The sequence below is a fragment of the Rousettus aegyptiacus genome, unplaced genomic scaffold (assembly GCF_014176215.1).
Source record: "Rousettus aegyptiacus isolate mRouAeg1 unplaced genomic scaffold, mRouAeg1.p scaffold_m13_p_12, whole genome shotgun sequence".
NCBI lineage: Eukaryota > Metazoa > Chordata > Mammalia > Chiroptera > Pteropodidae > Rousettus > Rousettus aegyptiacus.
The window spans coordinates 20,795,708-20,816,087 of NW_023416287.1; the positions used below are offsets into that span (position 1 = coordinate 20,795,708).

Here is a 20,380-nt window from a genome sequence, read left to right on the forward strand (position 1 = left end):
GAGTTTCCTCTACTGCTGAAAATCTTTGTTGATTTTGCTAAATAATGCACACAATAGAATTAGACCATTTCTTCATTAGGCCACCTTATTCTGTTACTCGGTATCCATAAGAACAAACATGTAGAGCTATGATGGAGTTCTTTACTAGAGGAGCAGGAGTTCCATGTAGAAGAACCTCAGTGCTACTAAGGGTTCTTTGGATGTACAGAGGAAGCCCCTTCTAGACTAAGGCTTCTACAGGAATGGTGCCTCTGTGAATTGCTTTCTTCTCTCTCTCCAGCCTTTCAAGACTCTCAGTCTAGTACTCTACTCTTCTAATTAGAAACTATCTCCTTTCTCGAGAGTGGATGAAGTTGTAACCCCTGGTCTTGCCCTGAATGTGTAAATTCAATGGCTCCTCAGGTTTCTTTTCTGTAGCCCTTTAGGAAGGAGAGAAAATTAGTTCCAGTCCAGAGGCTGATTTCCTCATCAGCAATACTCAGAAGTGAGCCCCTTGCCAAGGGAGCATTTTTCTTTCTTTCTAGTTCTCTGTTGCCAAGGATCGAGTTAATTATTTACAGCAAATTTGTCATCATTGGTCTTTTATGCAAAGCCCTTCTTTTGTTTTATTTTACTGATTTATTGATTTTATCCACGTAATCAACCCCAATCATGCCTTGCATAGGTAACTCTTCCAACGTTTAATTTGTATCTTTTTAATATGTACATATTTTTATTCTACATAAAGTGTACATATTCTATAAAAGTGGTTTTATGTTATATACTTCATTCTATTGCTCACTTTAAAAAATCAGCACTAGTTTTTAAATAAATCAACTTTATAATAATAAATAACTTTATATAAATAAAACGCACCCATTTTAAGTGTGTAAATTTCGATGACATCTGTGTATAAAGCATTTCATCATCCTAAAAGTTATTTGATGCCCCATCTCAGTCAATGCTCACCTCCACTCGCCAGCCCCAGATAGCTGCTGATAAGTATTTTTGTCACTGTAAATTAGATTTGTCTTCTCCAGAGTTTCATGTAAATGGACTTATTCAGTATATTCCCAGCTTCTTTCACTTAGTTGCATGCTTTTTAGATTCTTCCATTCTACCACACGTAACAGCAATTAGTTCTTCTCAGTTGCTGAGTAATATTGTATTATATGGATACACTGCAATTTATTTGTTTACTAGTTGATGGAAATTTATGTTGTTTCCATTTATGATGAATAAAGCTGCTATGAAAATTAATGTACAATTTTTGGTGTAGACATGTCTTCATTTATCTTGGATAAATACCTAAGAATGGAATTGCTAGGTTGTATGGTAAGTGTATATTTAACTTTATAAGAAACTGTCAAATTGTTTTCCAAAGTGGTGTTGACATGGGACTCCATGGTGTTCATCTACAACGTTTTACCTTTCGACTCTCCCAGTGATGGAGTTCAGGTTGTCTTCAACTCTCTGCCATCATGAACCTTGCTTTAATAGATATTCTTGTGCATATTTCTTTATGGACATATGTAAGGATTTCTTTGGGACATCTACCCAGGAGAGGAGTTTCTGGAGCAGAACAAATCTTGTACTTAGTTGGACTAACTGTCATTAGATTCCTCCCCAGAATGGCTGCCTCCATTTCAGAGGAATGTCCAGGTACTGTTGGGCTTGAAACTTTAACAATATTGAGATTCTTTTTAAGAACACAAAATTATGAATTCAAAATTAGATCCAAAAGTGAATATTTACTTAGAAGGAGCTAAGAAATTACAATAGATTACTGGAATTTCTACCTGAAATGCTAATTTAGTATTGTTTCTTGATTACAACTTGGTTTCCTCTCCTTACCTAGAACATTCTAGAATTCCCAGCACTCACAAGTGTTCAAGCAAGGGAGTGGTCCTGAAACTTCATGAGATTTACAGTCATTCAGCCTCTGATCTATACCCCATCAGAAGTACGTGGGAATTTCTCTGTTCCCATTTCTCTGACAGTATTTGGTATCGTTTAGCTTTCTATTGTTTACCAGTGTAGATTCAGCCTGCTGCCTGGTTTTGAATGACCCAGGAGCTAAGACTGTTTTTTACATTTTTAAATAGTTAAAAAAAAATCAAAAGAATAATATTCAGTGACATATGAAAATTACATGAAATTCAGATTCAATGTCTATAAATAAAGTTCGATTAGAACATAGTCACATCCTTTTGTTTACGTACTGTCTATGGTGTTTTCATGATACAAATGCAGAGTTGAGTAGTTGTGACAGAAACTGTATGGCCTGCAAACCCTAAAATACTTACTATTTGGGTATTTACAGAAAAAGTCAGATGACCCCCGGTCTTGAACATTAATTTTTCTTGGAGACAACAGTCTTATTTTATACCAGAAAGAAGATAATCTTCCTGTTAGTATGCCTTTGTTCTGTCCATTTTGAAATGATAGACATTGCTAATATTATGCTAAAAAGCACTTGGCTCTTTTTCGATCTATCTGCTGGCCTTATGTGTTAGTAAGCTATTACTATGTACCATTCCACTTCAAAACTCAGTGGCTTAAAATAGCAATTCTTTATTATTGCTCATGTATTTCAGCAGGTAAACTGGAGTCTGGCTAGATTGCTCTGCTCGAGGCTGGGGTAGCAGGGGAAGTTCTACTTCTCACTGTAGATCTGTGGGTCATCTGGGGTGGCTCTTCTCTGGGTATTTCTCATTGTCTTTGGCCCACTGGGGACTGTTCTTCTTATGCTGATGGCAGAGGCACAAAAGAGCAAGTGAAAACAGTCATCACTTTTCAAAGCCTACACTCAGAACTGGCACACTGTCACTTCTGCCCACATATTGTCAGCTAAAGCAAGTCATACAGCCAAGATAAAAGCAAGCAGGGCAAAAATATGGTGAAGTAGGAGCAAAGAATTGGGGTCAATAATGCAATCTACTGTACTTTATAAAAAATGTCACAGAAGTAGTAAAAGTCTTTTTCTTTGTTATCTAGGAAGATTCTACTTGTTCTTAAAAAACATGCACAATGAAAAGTGAGGTTTCTGGCCTTCTTGCTCATCCAAGTCCACAAATGTTGACGTTTTAGTTTCCAATGGTGTCAGCCATGGAGCTATAAAGATAGTCAACTCTGCTTCTGCCCTTCCTTTAGTATCCTTAAACCGAACCACCAACATATGGGACATCCTAAGATGTCCTTATTGCTGTAAAAAACCTAAAGAACCCCAAACTGTCACCTCTTTCTCTCTTTTCCTCCATCCTTCCCCCCTCATTTACCAGAAATGAATTAATAGTAAAAACACCTCCCTCCTCTTGGCTCCCCACTTGTATCATAAAATTCTTCAAGGACAAGGCTATGTCTTCTCTTTGTTAATTTCTCTTGTGCCTCCTTCAGCTTCCTCTGTAAATGCAGAAGAGGGTGGTGTATCAAATAATAGCTATTCAATCAGTGTGGTTGACTATTTGCCTGCCTGTCTAATATTAAGTGACTGTTCCCTTTCTGGTTCACTGATCATGGCTCCTCCATGCTCCCTGGGGCAATAAATATCAGTCTGGACTGCCCAGAATGGAGACCTCTGCCTGACTTACCAGCCCAAAAGCCTCCAATCTTCTTATCATGAAGCTTGTTCTTCTGGTTTTGACTGTTACTATGCCACTGGCCCAGGTTATCCCAGGTAACAAGAATCTCTCCCAAGGGGGAGTGGGTCAGGAAACCTAATGCCTATTTATGAACTCTGGGGTCTCTAACAGCTTGGGTTCAGAGAATGGCCTGACATCCATGGAGGCCTTTGGATGATCTCTCTAGCCAAGGGGAAGTGTGAGTTCTCTGGTTCCAACTGATCTTTCCAGTGCTTTTAATTGACTATACTGAACTTCTCCTTTGGTTGGCTTAGAAGAAGCTGAACATGACCTGAGGCGGGGAAGCAGGGTACAAGGAGGAAAGAGACTTGAACATGGAGTGTAGAGAAAACAGGAGCTTTTCCAAAACATTCTTTGGGGGGGGGGGGAGGATTTGAATTTTGATCTCTTCTTGCCTCCATGAAAATGGTTCCTGAATTTCTGATTATTTGAGGATTCTGATTCCACTCTCTCAGGTAACCTCAATTTATCTGGAGGTTCCCTTAGAGCAATTGTTCCTAATTATCTTGGCTTGTTAAGACCATTGAAAAGCCCCAGGGTGTTGAAGAGAAGGGAGTGTGAAATTCTTGGAAGTTTTTACAGATACCCTAGAAGACTTGCAGATGTCCAGATGGGTGTATTTCAGATTCCCATCTCCTTTCATTGATATGGTCAGAAAGGGTACTGGAAGGCAAAGTGAAAAGGTAACTAATTGATATTGGACACTTGGGTACTTTATAATATGGAGACGAAAACCTGGAGAGAGGGAGACCTCTTCCCTACCCCAAAGGACCTGGCCAGGGAAAGCTGCCTAGTAGATCCTAGGCCATTGAGTGCGGAGAACTTTGAGGTCGTGACTGAGAACACAAGTGGGAAAAGAAAGGATGGTGGCCTATAATCTCCCCTATTCTTGGAAGATGCCTTGTGAGGGATTCTTCCTCTCCTATCTCCTTATTTACCTTACTATTGTTTTCTTTACTGGCTTTGGCCTGCCCCGTTCCCTAGCCCTCTTCTTTATTTTAAGACTAATCCTGTACCCTCGTTTCCTTTTAATTTCAGTCAAGAAATGTTGGGGTAAGTTGGGAAGGTGCAGAATCATGTGTGAAGAGGGTGAACTATTCTACATACTATGTAATGCTGAGGCTAAGTGCTGTGTCAATCCCAAGTACGTAGCTATCAACACTGGATTCTCAAACTACACTGGAAGCCTGGAATAACCTTCTGCAGTTTGTCACCTCTTACCCAACCTGGTGTCTAACATCATTGGATCCCACCATTCTATTAAATCATTCTTGGCTGTACCTCGTTTGTGTCTGGCAGTTCCACTGAGTTATACTTAGAAACAAATAGGAAGGAAGAAAGGTGTGTGTGGGTATTAAGAAGAACAGGGTAGACCAGTTGGTGGTAATAATCTCAGTTTTGCACAAAGCTGCTCCCCTGCTGGCCCACAGCTGGTCCCAGGTGACATAAATAAAGAATGTTCATTCTATCCATTTGATTCCTGTTTTCTAGACCAGCACTGCTGATAGAACTTTTTGCAATAATTGAAATATCCATATCTGTGTTGTTGTATATGGTAACTACTAGCCACATGTGGCTATTGAGCACTCTAAGTGTGGCTAATATGATTGGGGAACTGAATTTTTAATTTAATTTATTCTATACTTAAATTTATATAACTACAGAAGCTAAGCAGGGTTGGGCCTGGTTAGTACCTGGATGGAAGACCACCTAGGAAGACTAAGTTCTGTAGTTGTAAAAAATAAAAAAAAAATAAGGGATTGTAAGCTGACAAAGTCCTTGCAATCTGCAAAGTCAACCAAGGGTTGCCTCACCTAAAAAAAATATATATATATCTATATATTCTATCGTATTATCTATATAAAACTAATATGGCTGTTGGTTATTATATTGAACAGCATAGCTTTAGAGTCTAAAGATATAAGGCTGAAGCAGGCTATGAGGCTCAGTCTCTTTGTATTTTAGAGGAAGTCAAGAATGTGTGATGAACGCTAGAACCTATTCTTAGCCTGTTGCCTCTCTTTCTCTGCTTCCACACCAAAAGTTGCAACTGCCCCTTAATAACAACTGCAGTTCTGTCCCGTTAGGAACTCCGGGATGGTATCTTATAAGTTTTCTTGGAGAGAGCTAGTGCCAGACCCCTGCTCTGTCTCTTTTCTTTTCTCCTAGTTGAGCCACATGATATTGAACTGCTGGCTAGTCCTTTTCCAGGAGGGATCCTGAACTGAGACAACAGGATTTGACCATTACCAGCCCCATGATTTGGGTCATAGTCCCAAGTATTCCCAACCCTTGCTGCTTATCTCTCTAATCAAAAACAAATTGATTCTTTATCCTGAGTTGGAAAGTTCTGTTTGGAGTCACTTGCCTACTATGCAGTTCCTTCATACGAGAACACTGAACTTACCGTCAGTTTTATGGCTTGACCTAGTTATTCCCAGCAGACCTTTTCAATGAAAACCTCCAGCCACACTAAGTATCACCAAAGCTTTCAAAAGAAGAGCATTGTTTTCAAGATCATAAGATCTAGGTTTAAATCCTTGCTTGACTACATATCAGCAGCATGACCCTAGGCAAGCCATTTAATCTTCTCTGCTTTATTTTCTTTTCTCTAAAATGAGGATTTATGCTACCCAAGGCACAGAGTTTTCATGCAGATTAAATGAAATAACAGATATGAAAGTGCCCAGTACAGTGCCTTGCACACATTCGATTTGTGGTCAATGTAAGTTGGATCTAGATTGATCTTATTCCCTAATTTTCTCCATTTAGACTCTGAATAGAAATTCCCTGTCTGTAAAAAATTAAGGTCCTCTTTCTCCACTTTGCTCCAATCCTACACCCCATAGTTAATCATTCTTAAGGTTGAAATGAAGCCATTAGCCCCATTACCTTTCCGCTAATTGTCTCAATCTTCTGAATCCACGTTCCTTCACTAAGCTTGGATATCATGATCTAGCCCTGTTACAATTCTCTTGCAGACAGTCTCCACTCCAATATTCTGAACTGCATGGTATCCATCTGTCAAATTCTTAACCTGGTGGACTATGACCACCTGCTGGCCTTCTCCATTTGCACATCTTAGCAGCTGATTATTCTTGGAGAAAATTACCTAATGGGCTTCACTGATTTCATCCAAAATTCAGGGCCTCAAACCTTGAATTGTATTCAACACTGCCCAGCTAATTACCTGTTTTCTTGTAAGAAGTTTGTTTTCTTACTCTCCGAAATGACTATCCCATGCCTTTTCCTCTCTCCTTAATCTTCTTTCACTTCCTGCTCTAAACTATCACTCTTTGCCTCATTTTCTGAGAAAATAGAAACCACCAGAAAGAACACCATCTTCTCTTTATTAAGTCTACACATTCTTGCACCTGGTCCTACAACTCCTGTCTTCCCTTTGCTTACTTTGAAAGAACGGTGCCTACTGCAGAGAAACCAACCCTTCTACTTTTCCCTTTCTCTTCTCCTCTACTCAAGGACTCAATCTTCAATTATTTTCTTCATTCTTCCCTTCTCTACTGGATTGTTTTATCATCATACAAAGATGCTCTAGTATCTCTTATCTGTCTCCGGGCAATGACACATTTCTTAGCAATTTTCCAAAGAAAAATTTCTCAAAATGTTGTCTACCTTCACTTTCCCCACTTTTTCAACTCTCGTTCACTTTTCAACTCAATTCAATTCAGCTTTGACCCTGCCTTTGAAATTTCTCTTATAAAGGTTACCCAGTTTTCCCCAGTGTTGTCAAACCCAACAGAGGCATCCCTATTTTCCTCTTATTGACTTCTGAGCAGTATTTGACATAGGGGCCAGGGCTACTAAATTCTCACTGAAACGCTTTCTTCTCTTGACTCTTAAGTCCAGACCCTCTTAGTTTTCCTCTGATGGGCTAGACCATTCTTCTTCAGTCCAGGTTCCTCCTTCCTTTCCCAGTCACTAAGGCTCATTTCTAGGCTCTTTTCTCTTTATAGATTTTTCACTCAGTGCTTTGAACACCTTTCATATTTCTAATCCCAGATTTTCTCAAACCTCTAGATTGATATATCCGTCTCCTTACGTGGCATCTCCATTAAGATGCATAACATATCTGGAATGGAACTCCTGGTGGGGACCTTACTTCACCAAGCCTTGTTACTACCTTATTATTTCCCTTTTCAGTGAATAGTAACGACATGTACCCACCCAGTTGCTCCAAACCTAGAAGTCATCCTTGGTTCCTCATTTTGCCTCACTCTATTTAATCTATCAGCAAGTCCTGTGGCTCTACCCTCAAAATATATCTCAAGACCATTTTTTCTTTCCATCTAGTTCAAGCCACTCTCATCTTAATCTGAATCTTTTCAATATGTCCTAAATGATTTCTCATTTAATCCTCTAATTAAATTTCCACACAGAAGCCACAAGGTAAATTATATCCTGTCACTGCTATGTTTAACACCAAACAATGGCTTCCGATTTCCTTTGAAGTCTTGACTCCCTACCATAGCCTGTGAAGCCCTGCCTGGCCTAGCCTTGCTTACCTCTGTGGCATCTTCTTTCCTTTATACACTTAGGTCACTCTGGTCTCCTTTCTATTCCTTCATGTCAACAATCTCTTTCATGCTTTTAGGCCTTGCTACATACCATTTCTTCTGCTTAAGAGGGCTCTTCTTTCAATACCTGTATTGTTTTAGTCGTAACCTTCAGGTCTTAATTTAAATGTCACCCTTGATTATCACACCTAACAAAGTCCTCTATATCCCTGCCAGTTTCTTTCTTTGCACTTCTCAAAAATGAGTACTTATGTTGTTTATTTACTTGTTTGTTGTTTATCTGCCCCGGAGAATTTGCATTTTGTGATCGCAGGGTCCTTGTCAGTTCTGCTCACCATTCCATTCTTGGTGCCTGGAACACGGTGGGAGTGCAATACAGATTTGCTAGCTCTATGAATATTTGAAGTCCAAGAACGTCACTGTCCCACTCAAGCAGGTTTCCCTTCCCAAGTGCTTCTGGTTCACCATTGTCTGAGATATAAGACTTTGGAAACGCTTCTCCTCACTTCTCATATCAAGTCAGCCATCAAGACCCCTTGGTTCTTCTTCTGCATTGGTATTATACAAATCCCACTTTTTCTCACTGTTTTTAGAGCTGCTTTCTTCAGCTTAGTCCCTCATCAGTATGCTCCCTCTTCTTTTCGCAGACTCCAGGCTTTCTATCCTGAGTTTTGCTGCTGATCCTTTAATCTCACTGCCGGGTCAGTTTTTTCCACATTTTGGCATCCAATATCATAAGGGCTCCTTATTGAATCTCATAAGGATTCCTTATTGGTCATTAGAGACCGGCTGAAACAGAAAGGGCATTTCTTGGAAGGTTATCATGTAGCTCAATAGAACTGACTAGAAGTCTAGACAATCAGGATTGGAAGGCCCAAGGTAGAGTGGGCAGCAGAAAATTTACCAGGATCCCATTACCATTATGGCCATCCTGGCACTGGACAGCAGCATTGTCCAGCAGCACCTGGAGTCTTGCCATTGCTGCTGTCACCATGTGGATATTTTTTCTACATTATTTATGGTTTTGCCTTTTAAAATTGAAAGCCCTTTGTTAGAATATCCAGTTGGTTGAGCTTGGGTCATGTGGCTGCCTGCTTGGTGGCACAAATGAATATTTGTCTTTAGCACTTTCTATAGTGGGAGGACAGCCTTCCTTTCCATCAAGACCCAAAGAATAGAGAATTATTCCTAGATAAAAAGGGGTTTAGATGATGAGTGTCCAAAGATGCAGCAAATGATCACTACCAGGGAATATTACCCTGAAGCCTTTCCCTTCATTTGGAGTGTTTTCTCTTTCACTTCGACCTTTCTGATTGCCTGGGCCAGGGCTGGGGTGAGGAGAGGGAGGTGCTCTAAGGAGGTACTCACTCTCAGGGTCGTGCAAGTGCCTCTTTCAATGATGCAAGTACCTCCTTCGCGTCACTCTAGTCTCCGCCTCATTAACTGCATCCTGCACTTCTCTTCTGGAGCACCCACTGTGCCTGTACTTACATTTTTCCAATGTGTGTCTTCATGATAGGCTATAATAGGTTCCATGAAGACAGGAACTGGCTGATTTATTTCCTGTGTCTCAGAATGGAATCTGGCAAAAATTGGATATTCAACAAATATTAGTTGAGCAATTGTTTGACTTAATGAGATTATGTTTGGTTTAAAACAGACAGCAAAAATGGTCTCACAAGAAAATTCCCTCTTTCAGGCATAACTTTGCATTAGAATAATATAAATGTTTGATATCAATAACCATGGAATGATACTAAGTATACATAGTGATGTTATAAGACACTTTGCAGCGTTGGGTGACAGTCACAGCAACCATCACTGTGATGGTCATTGGTCAATGCTTCCATTATTGCTGAGCAGACTGAAAGGCATGCTTTCATGAGTTGGGTAATGTCTTCTCTGAATGACTGGAGTTCTTGAGGATATTATGCCTTGCCTGGAAAGCAAAATCAATGTATTTTAATGAGATTGACTATAAAAATAAACTATTTTTAAAACAAACATTGTATTGGGGTGATATATTAAGAATTTAATGTAACAATTACCTGACTCCCGCCCCCCCATTTTACTTGAGTAAGAATCAGCAAAAAGAATAAAAAGATAATTTTTTTTTTTCTGCTTAGTTATTTGAAGGGAAGCCAGAACTTTGTGTCTGAATCCTGGTCTCCATTTTCCACTGTGGAATTGAAAGTGTGTGTGTGTGTGTGTGTGTGTGTGTGTGTGTGTGTTTCAAGAGCTTCTCTAAAGCCAACCCTTTTTATCTTCCCACTCCATCTTTTTAGAGAGGTCTAGGTACAAGTTAGATTGGATTGTCTCAGGAGGAGTGGGATGAAGATTTTTTGCTTCAAGTTCAAGAGATGAACAGCCTGGCATTTGGGGATGTTGAGTCTCCATACGACTAGGAGAAGAGAAGAGATGGGGGTTTGGTTCTAAGGGTATTTGATGAAGGGTCCCAAGGTGACACGTACTTGAATGGAGTTGTCAGCAGGAAAGGCAACCACCGCAGAGACAGCCGCTATAGCTGTGGTTGTGGGAGAAGCAGCAAAGGCCTCCATGGGCCTGTGGTTGGAGGAGAGAGCCATGGTGATGAGCAATTCTCCAGCTGCCTGGAACTGCTCAATGAACAGCTGACAGAGTTCATTAGCAATATCCTGAGCATGAGGAATAAATCAAATGAAGACTTTTGTCATGGAACAAGGATCAGGTCCTTCCTTATTTCCCAGAGCCATGGAGTCCTAGTAGGAACAAGTGGAAGAAGGCAGGAAACCCCAATAATAACTGACATTGGACATCTCATCGACTTTGAAAGTGTTGTTTTGGAGATTAATTTAAATTAAATATAAATTAATAAAGCATTTCTATTTCCTGAGCTTGAGTGTGGTGAGGATTCATAACCAGTATGTGACTATTAATATCTTAATGAATTTTAGAAGAAATACTATCACTGGCATCTATTTCTTTAAAAATTTTTTTTTTAATTTTCAATTACAGTTGGCATACAATATTATATTAGTTTCAGGTATACAACATAGTGGTTAGACGTTTATATACCTCATGAGGTGATCACCCTGATAAGTTTAGTACTCATCTGATACCATATATAGTTATTACGATATTATTGACAATATTCCCTATGCTGTACTTTATATCCTATGACTAGTTTGTAACTGCCAATTTGTACCTCTTAATCCTATCTCCTTTTTCATCCATCTTCCCAACCCCTTTCCCATCTAGTAACCATCATCAGTTTGTTCACTGTGTCTATGAGTTTGTTTCTGTTTTGTTTGTTCATTTATTTTGTTTTTTAGATTCCACATATAAGTGAAATCATATGGTATTTGCCTTTCTCTGTCTTGACTTATTTCACTTAGCATAATACCTTCTAGGTCCACCTATACTGTCACAAAAGGCAAGATATTCTTTTTTTATGGCTGAGTTGTATTCCATTGTATATATGTACCACATCTTCCTTATCTATTTGTCTATCTATGGGCACTTAGGTTGCTTCCATATCTTAGCTATTGTAAATAATAGCATCTATTTCTTTCATGGAACATTGCTTGAAACAAGACACAATTGGAGATATACTGATGTAGTGGTTTCTCTAGTATCCAGCCTTCTATAATAACCTCGCAACACTTTCATGCAAGCTTGGTCTTCATATTACTTTCCTCTGAGCCACAGGCCCTCACTTGGAAACTTTTCATACTTCACTGGGAAAGTGAGGAGATGATGCAAATGCATTGAAGTCAAAGAAGCCTATAAATGGTGATGATTTAATGGTTCTCATTTTTTTCTTTTGCCTTCTTGTAATATTCTTAACCTCACAGGTTAGAGGGAGGAGTAAACGAGATAAGGTAAAAGAACCTGGCCTGTGTGGGACCCATCCGGGAAACTTGATAACTAGTACTTCCCTTCCTGTCCCCACTATGGGATTTAGGATGTAGGGAGTGAGTGGCCTTTAAGAACTTAAAAATGCAAATGCACAGATTTCAGGGAGTGGGTGGTGCTGCTCTTAGAGAACTGGCCAGGCTGGGCTGTACCCGTGTGGGAGGCATTACAAAGGTGGAGGCTACAGTCTGTTCTGGTCTTGGCAGATCTCAGGAGATATCACACAGTAACCAGGGGCCAAGTTGGCTTTCTGACCAAAGCCTGCCTCTTTTCCTGTCTCCTGGCCCCGTGGTGGCTTCTACTTGCTGGCCAGCTTGGCAGCCCCTGCTCCCTGCTCTCTCTTTAGCTATTTCCCTTAAACTTGGCCCACATCTCTCAGCTTAACAGAAAAATCATGCAACTGTCATGTTCCAGAGTCATAGAAGGTAGATGATTGAGGGGAACAAAAGAACTGAACTGGACAGAACTTGACGATGGCATTTGATGATCTGAGAACAAATACACATGAAGATATGTACTCAAAAATATACAAACATAAACCCATGCACCAATTATATGTCTACACACAAACTACATTCAAGTATAAACATACTTACACATATAAATTCAAATACTCACATACACAAAATACAAATAATGTATACAACAAAATATACAAAAAATAGACAAAATTCGAGCATGTACAGCTATGCACACATTCACACAAATATATATAAATAAAATGCAATACAAATATAAACCCAGACACTCAAACATAAATGTGCTATAGTAATTAAACCATCTTTTTCAATTTTTCCTTATCTCGGTCACAGCCATTTCTCATTCCTTGGGCAACCTGTATATACAAGTATTCATCAGTGGGCTTATGAAATATTACAAAAAGCTGTAATAAGAAAGGGTGGAATCTCAAGGTTGGGAATTTCTGGTCTATTGCAATAATAACAGCAGACACTTACATTGCAGTCACTAAGTGTTGCGTGGTGTTCTAAGTGTTCTATGTGTATTCCCTTATTAACAAACCTATGACGTAAGCGCTATTATTACACCCATCGTATAGACAAGGAAATAGCTTCAGAGTTAATTAAATTTTCCAAGGACCCACACCAGGAAACTAACTTCAGAACACGAGCTTGTCAACATTCTGCTATGTTGTCTCATTCAATGCTGAGTCCTGCAGACACTGAATGACATACTGGAAGAAACATGTGAATTGCTCTGTTCCCAACCCTGGGCCAAATCAAATACCTGGCACTTTCGTCACACTGCTGGGTAGTGCCCCCCAAACTCCTTCATCCTGATTAGCAACACTGCATGCAGAGCAAATCCTCATGAACACTTTGAGTGAGTGACCTTGAGTACAGAGTGGTTTATGGTGCTGCCCAAGTAGAATTCAAAATAAAACAACGCTTGACTCTGAAATAAAACTTTACTTCTGTGAAATAACACAAAACATTTTTTAGGCCGAAATGAAAATGGATTCTTAAGACTTTTCTGACTGTCTTTGGCCCATGCCTTGCTGGGTGCCAGAGCACACATTCATTCTTCTTATCGGGCCATCCAGCCCTGTCCATAGGTTTTGCTTTTATAGCTCTTTGTCTGGCGATTCTCTTGTGTCATCCACGGTGGCTTCTCTAACTATCCATTATCTCCAAGCCTCATTCCCTCAGCCAGCAGAGGAACTTAGCCCCACATTCATGGAGACAGAGGCCAAACCCACTCAAGGTTCCTGTTCCTTTCTTTCACCTTTCAAAACAAAGAATTATAATGAAACTGTATCAAGCACTGATTATCTGCCAGGCACTGTGCTAAACATTGGATAGGCAATTAAAAAAAATCATTTAAAGGCCATAAGAAATCATGAAGCAGATATTATTATTGTCCTTCAAATTAAACAACTTGCTGATGGTCACTGTATCAATTTCAGCAAAGGAAACCTTTGGCTATTTGGCAGCTCAGAGAATGCACAGTTAGGCTTAGAAAATGGGTTGGGAGGTAGGGTAGTAAAGCCAGAGTGAAAAATCACCCTACAGACTCAGTTCAGAGAAGACACAGCTGCCACTAAGCCCCATTGCTTGGGACCCGGAGCTCCATTTCTGCCTGCCCTTCTGCCCCTGGACTGGATGTCACTGTGGGCTCTCTTGCTAAGAAAATTCTCCACTGTTCCTGCTTCCTGGAATCATAAATGCCTGATTTAAAACACAGAACGGGGATATCTGATTGGCTGAACCTTGGCCATGTGCTCACATCCTAGCTGCAGGAGAGGCAGGAAACAAGTATTTGAACTTTAGGAGGCGGCACTGTCCCTCCTTAAGACTGCTATGGTGAGGGGATTTCCCTACAGAGAAAGTGGACAGACAAAAAACAAAACAAAACATAAATATCTACGGCAGCCACATAGGTAGCAAGTAATGGGCAGGATTTGAATTCCGGTCTATTTGAGATAAAAGTTTGAGGTCTGGTCTTAAGGATAATTCTATGCAGCCGTTCTATAAAATTCCTTTCTTCTTAAAAGAGAGCTCTCTCCATTGAAGTCTAATGTTCCCACTTAATTCTTTGACTCTGTCCCTTCTGCTTTCCTTGGATTTTTCTCCATCAATGAATCACCCTCTCTTTTATGTTTTCAATATCTCTGATTTTATAATGTATTTCTCCGCAGCTTAAAAAATGTCACATATCCCACATCTTTGCAAATATATTTCCTCAGGACCTTCTCCTTGGTCTGGGCCTTTTTGGAGAGTCCTGGATTTGAATTCTAGGCCCCTCAGTGGTTTAGTCATTTCACCCCTCTGAGCCTTGGTTTCCTCCTCAGTCATACATATCTCCTTGTGAGGATTAACTCAGACAATGTTTAATATATAATCAATGGTATTATCATAAACATTAGTGGCATCACGTTTGGGGGTGGGAATAGGTTTTGGCTACAAATGGGTATGAGGTATGTTTTTTGGGGGGTGATGGAAATATTCTAAGATTGGACCATAGTGAAAATGGTGGCACATTTTTGTAAATTTACTAAAACTCATTGTATTATACACTTAATGAGTGGATCTTATGGCAATAAAGCTGTTATAAATTAACAAAGGTCACAGATAAGTGTTTCTCTGATCTTGCCCCCACCCTCTCTCTGTAGAGACTTCTCAAATTTTTTTAGGAAAAAAAATGCCTAGAGGCTTCTTTCTGACTGGCTTTCTCACGTAGCTGAGACCCCTGCTATCCCAAGTCTGAAGAAGCATTAAAATACAGGCTTGTGGATAGAAGCACCACAACTGAGAGCAGTCAGACCTGGGTTCAAATCCCAGACTCCTCATATGGTCACCTGGGAAAATGTTTACCTTTCTAAACTTTGGTTTTCAAACAAGTACAATGGTGGAATAAACTTTATCTGGTGGTGGTTGTGAGGATGAAAGGAGATTGTAACTGTGAAATCCTTGTTCCCAAACCCAGCAGAGAGTCAACACTCAATAGCTGGTAACTACGGCTACTCACAGCTTGGGGAGGTGACTTCTCTGAGAGTTCCAGCTTTTCCTCTCTCACACACTGTATATTTATGCTTTCTCAGCTATAATGCAGGCCTTGCGATTTCTCCTGGGGAGAAACAGCCTCCTTATTAATCTTCCTCACTTGCCTCTGCCTTGGCAATTATCTTCAACAAGGCTTGTCAGAGTGATTTTTCTAGGTAAATAAATATCTGACCATGCCACCATAGTCTTCTCTACAAGATCTTCTGCATCCCTGTGACTCATACCTTAGCATGGCATTGACAGCCTCTGTGATGATTGGCGTCTGCTTTGCCTCCGTCCCTCAAGGTCTCCTCTTCTGTCCCAACATTCACAGCCACAGCTGTTTACCAAGCATTCTCTTGACCTTCTGCTTATGGAAAACTTCTTTCTATTCTCCATTCTTCTCCCCTCCCCAGTAAGCCCTTGAGCAGTTCACATCACCTGACCTAAGTCTCAATTTTATCATATGTGAGTTGAAAGTTTATATGGTTTCCACTTCTGAGGATTGTTCTGAGGCTAATAATGGTAAATATGAAGGTGACAATGATAACAATAACAAAAAACAGCAATAATTACAGTTAATAATTATTCAACACCTACTATGTGTCAGGTGCTTTGCTAAGCAATTTATATGTTATCCCATTTAATTAAATCAGGTATGGTTATGATTTGTATTTTATCATAGAAGGCTCAGAAAATTTACCTTACTCAAGGCCTGTAAGTATCAAGTGGCAGGGCCAACACTCAATTCCAAGTCTGTGTGAAACTAAAACTCTAGGTTTCTAGAATTCTTTTCTTTTTTCCTTCAATCTATTCTCTTCTTTCTTTGTCTCCTTTCTTAGTCTCTTAGGTTCTGCCCGAGGCCTAGCCTTCAATAGCTTGACTGAAGGGGCACAGTTCACGTGCTTTCTCTACACTCTAGAAGGATTTGGGTTGCTTCCCCATTAGATCACTTCTCACAGCCTTACTCAATGTATGTTATTTATTCATTCTACAAATATTTCTTGAGCACTTGTAGGGTGCCAGGAGTGTCAGAAATTGCTAGCTCTTCCTCAGTATCTGTCCTCTTCTTCTTAGTAAGATGATCCCAGAATTTTAGTTAACCATGGTTGCCCAGGATACGGAAAATACTTCTAGCCTACCTTGCAGCTGAGAGTGACCATTTGAATGAGCTCTGGCCAATGGGCTGGAAGTGATGTGCCCAGATCCTGGGTGGGGTCCTTACAGGGAAAGATGCACACTTCATTTCCCTTCTTTCTCTTCTCCCTGAGGGGTTATCTAGGGTGACCGGGAAAAGTCTCTCCAAGGAGGTGACATTTGGGATGAGACTGAATAATGAACAGGAGCCAAATTTGGGAAGGGCTGAAGGAGAGACTTTACAAGAAGAACAAATAACAAATGCTAAGCCCCTGAATTGGGAATGAGATTGACAAGTTCAAGCATTCAGAAAGACATACATGTGTATATTCTTCTGTTAGAAAGTTGAGAATGTTTTTATTTTTTAAATTAAATGTTTCTTGATATGTATTTATGTATTAATTAATGTTTTTGTTGGTCCCTAGAAGCCAAATGCCTTTAATCTGCGTATCTCCTTACCAGGGAGGGAAGCCACTTTTGGCACTGGTGCTGGCTAGTTTCCCACATGCTCATCTTGTGCTTTGCTGTCCTTTGGCCTGGCTGATCTCATACAAATCCTCTCCTGCTATAATTCACTGCCCACGGCCCTGCCAATAAAAGCGAGGCTCATCCCTGCTGCAGAGAATTCTATTTCCATCCCTGGCAACACAGTCACCTCCTCCTCTTGTGACCTGCCAGCCATGAAGCTTCTATTTTTGTTTCTTGCCATCTTTCTGGCCATGGAACCAGCAGTATCAGGTAACTTGGGTCTCTCTCAAGTGTCTGGGATCCTGGTTGTGAACTTCTTTCCTTCCCTTTCCCTCTCACTGTGGGTTGCATTTGAAACTTTTCCTCATTTCATGTGGCTTTGGCAGGTTTTCCCATGATTATCTTATGTCCACATTTCTTTCTGATGGTTTTTTGCCAAGGTAATGAGATGACAGATGTTTGGAGCATCTGGCACTTAAGGGCAGGATGGGATTCTGGTGGGATCTTGGGAGTAGGCTGAGGGGTGAAGAGTTGGGTGCAGGTTGGAGAGTTTTGGGAGTTTTGGGAGGTTAGATTGAAGGCTGGCGGTTAGTCGTGATGTGGGAGAAAGACCTAGGGGTTGGAGTGAAGATTTGGATGAGCTGCAGGTGAGGAGTTGGGCTTCTCTGATGATTTGGGGTGGGCTTGTGAAGGGACGGGGCTTGGGGTAGGTGGAGCTGGTGTTGGGGATTAGACTAGGGGTTGGGCTGAGGCTGAGAGTTGGTTTTGGATAATGCAGGGTGTTTATTAGAGGTTCAGCTTGATGAAGGACTACTGCTTAGAACTGAGGTTGGTGGCTTGATTAAGTTTGAGTTTGACTTGGAGTTGGGACTCAAGGGATATTAAGCTGGACGAGGTTAGGAGTTCTAATTAAGACTGAACTGGGTTTTGAGTTTGAATTAGGTGAATATGGGGAGGATTAGAGATGGGGTTGTAGCTAGACCTGGGGCTTGTGGGGCTTAAGTTAGACAGGGCCAGGCTGTCAACAAGGAGCAGTTCTGTTAAAATGTGGGTGAGTCTCCTCCTTCTCCTAATGTTATAGGTGTTTATTGTCCTTTTCCCATCATTCCCAAGCTCCGTTAGGTTGGACTTTCATTGGCAACAATTGATTTCAAAGTTAGGAGTAGGAGGTTGGGGGATGGGAAGAGAGAAGTGTGGGATGTCTGATAAAAGGCTTTTCTAAAAACCTTGGAGTTCCCAATTTTGGAATAATTGTTTCAGTTTTCTCCCCTCTCAAGATCTCTTCTCTCTTTTCCTGGGACTGGATCCAGTATTACTGACTCAACTCTCCTTCCCCGTATCCTCTGTCCTCCTGCTCCTCCTCTGCTTCCTCTCTTGTCTCTCTGCTTAAGGGTTACTAACATCTGTTCTTATGCCCAGTAGTAAACTGTTGGATGAATGGACAATGCCGATTGGTGTGCAAAAATGATGAAGAGAGTATGACACGCTGCTCAAATCGTAAACGGTGCTGTGTCCTTAGTCGTTACTTAACAATGGAACCAGTAACATTTGATGGAATACTCCCTTGGACCACTCCTCGGCCGACTAGACGAGTAAAACATAAGGCCAGACCTGGCAACAGAGTTTGAAGATAAATGCGAATCATGGATAGAAATGAGTTTGCTTTAGACTCTTTAGTTCCCACATTCCATTAAAACTCACAAATAAGTTTCTTGTGCCTGTCAATCATGAGAAATGATGCTCCAGATGGATTGAGGGTGAAGGGATGGTAAAATAGGGGTTAAAAGGTAGCAGAGAGAGATCACTGAAGCTGGGCCATGGCCGGGGGGTGATTATTACAGTCTGGAAGATAGTTCCTCATCTTCTAGCTACAGGAAAGGCTTTTGAGTCAGGAGTGAACAGAGAAGCAAATGTGGAAAGCTGAGACAGTTAAAGGCGCAGCAGATACCTAGAGAGTGAGAGAACCCTGGGGCTGGGAGAGTTGGTCCATCTTGAGGGTGAAAGAACTGGAGGTGAACAGGGACTAAGTAGAGCCCAAATCCAGGTAAGTTGGCTGAGATGTTTGTTTCCCCCTCTTTTTAATACCCCCCTTCCACCCATGACCTATGGATGTTGCTGTTTCCCCTTAAGAGCTGGATCTCTGGAGGCAGGGCATCTCCTACACACTCGTGGGGTGCACCCGGGGTCTAGCGCCCTTGGTGCACTCGGGGGGGGGGGGCCCTGGTGCACCAGGGCCTGGTCCATGGCTCCACCTAGGGCGTGAACCCAGGACCTTCTGTGTGTAAAGCAGATGTGCTAACCACTACACTATGGAGCCACCCTGGCTGAGATGTTTTTGATGTTCATGAGCACATAGCCCCAAGGATTGGAAAGTTTCAAAGTGCTAGAAAAAAAGATAAAGCACATGAATTTACTTATTCATAAATGAATTTGTTTATTTTTCATCTTTTAAATTCTTTCATGGATTCATTTATTCATTCGCTCGCCTCAACTTGCCATTTGCCACTGTTAAACTCTGTGTACATATACCTCTCAGAATATCAACTTCTCCATCTGTAAAATTGGAATAATAGACTCTGTCTCAGGATGAGGTAAGAATGAAATGAGATAACATAGAGCACAGTGCCAAGTACATAGTAAGACCCTGCTAATGTTAGCTGTTGTTATTGTCCTTTGATTTATTTGAGCATTTAAGGAATACGTACTCTGTGTCTTCCAACTGTGTTAAACTCTGAGGGAGACAGAAGCTTGTCTCATTTGAACTAAGAAGTTAGCCTGGGAGAAGTCTCACTCATGGGGAACATTTGAGAATTCTGACTGGAAATCTATAGGACCTCGGTGTCTTCCCAGGCAATATTATCTTAAATACTCTAGGTCTCTTTATTCCAACACAGGTGTTCACCCCTGAATTGTGTCCTCTGCAGTGAGGTCAGAGAACAGAGTAATCTGTAAAGCACGGTACATTACATAGAGACAGATAGGAATTTGCTCTGATCCAGGGAGGTAATTTGCTCTCAATTCGATATTTCCACCCTTAGACTCTGGAAAGAGAGACTCGCCCTGCACTCGACTCTAAACTTGATTCTACTCTGGGCTTCTGCTGGCTAAGTCCCTCCCCATGGGGTGAGGGGCTAGGGAAATATATCCACCTATAAACTGTGCCTCTCCACCTTGTCCTAGACTATGCTTTGAGTAGTCGGGGCCTGCAGTTCCTTTCCCAAAGAAC

At 40.9% G+C, this 20,380-nt stretch overlaps 2 protein-coding genes across 2 annotated transcripts; both read left to right on the plus strand.

The window, feature by feature from the left end:
* The first annotated feature begins 3,597 nt into the window (after positions 1-3,597).
* Positions 3,598-4,816, plus strand: LOC107512858 (beta-defensin 121). Its single transcript, XM_016148791.1, has 2 exons — positions 3,598-3,655; positions 4,659-4,816. Exons 1-2 carry the CDS (start codon positions 3,598-3,600, stop codon positions 4,814-4,816), a joined length of 216 nt encoding a protein of 71 aa, XP_016004277.1.
* A 12,550-nt stretch (positions 4,817-17,366) lies between these two features.
* LOC107512859 (beta-defensin 121) lies at positions 17,367-18,782 on the plus strand. The gene is made up of 2 exons (XM_016148792.1): positions 17,367-17,424; positions 18,577-18,782. The coding sequence occupies exons 1-2, from the start codon at positions 17,367-17,369 to the stop codon at positions 18,780-18,782; spliced, it is 264 nt and encodes an 87-aa protein (XP_016004278.1).
* Positions 18,783-20,380: the final 1,598 nt, after the last annotated feature.

What these genes read in the sequence shown, in the direction of transcription:
- LOC107512859 (XM_016148792.1), top strand. Translation starts at nt 17,367, where the DNA reads ATGAAGCTTCTATTTTTGTTTCTTGCCATCTTTCTGGCCATGGAACCA. An exon ending in CATGGAACCAGCAGTATCAG is followed by an intron (nt 17,425 to 18,576) that starts GTAACTTGGGTC and finishes TATGCCCAGTAG; the next exon opens with TAAACTGTTGGATGAATGGA.
- LOC107512858 (XM_016148791.1), top strand. Translation starts at nt 3,598, where the DNA reads ATGAAGCTTGTTCTTCTGGTTTTGACTGTTACTATGCCACTGGCCCAG. An exon ending in ACTGGCCCAGGTTATCCCAG is followed by an intron (nt 3,656 to 4,658) that starts GTAACAAGAATC and finishes TTTTAATTTCAG; the next exon opens with TCAAGAAATGTTGGGGTAAG.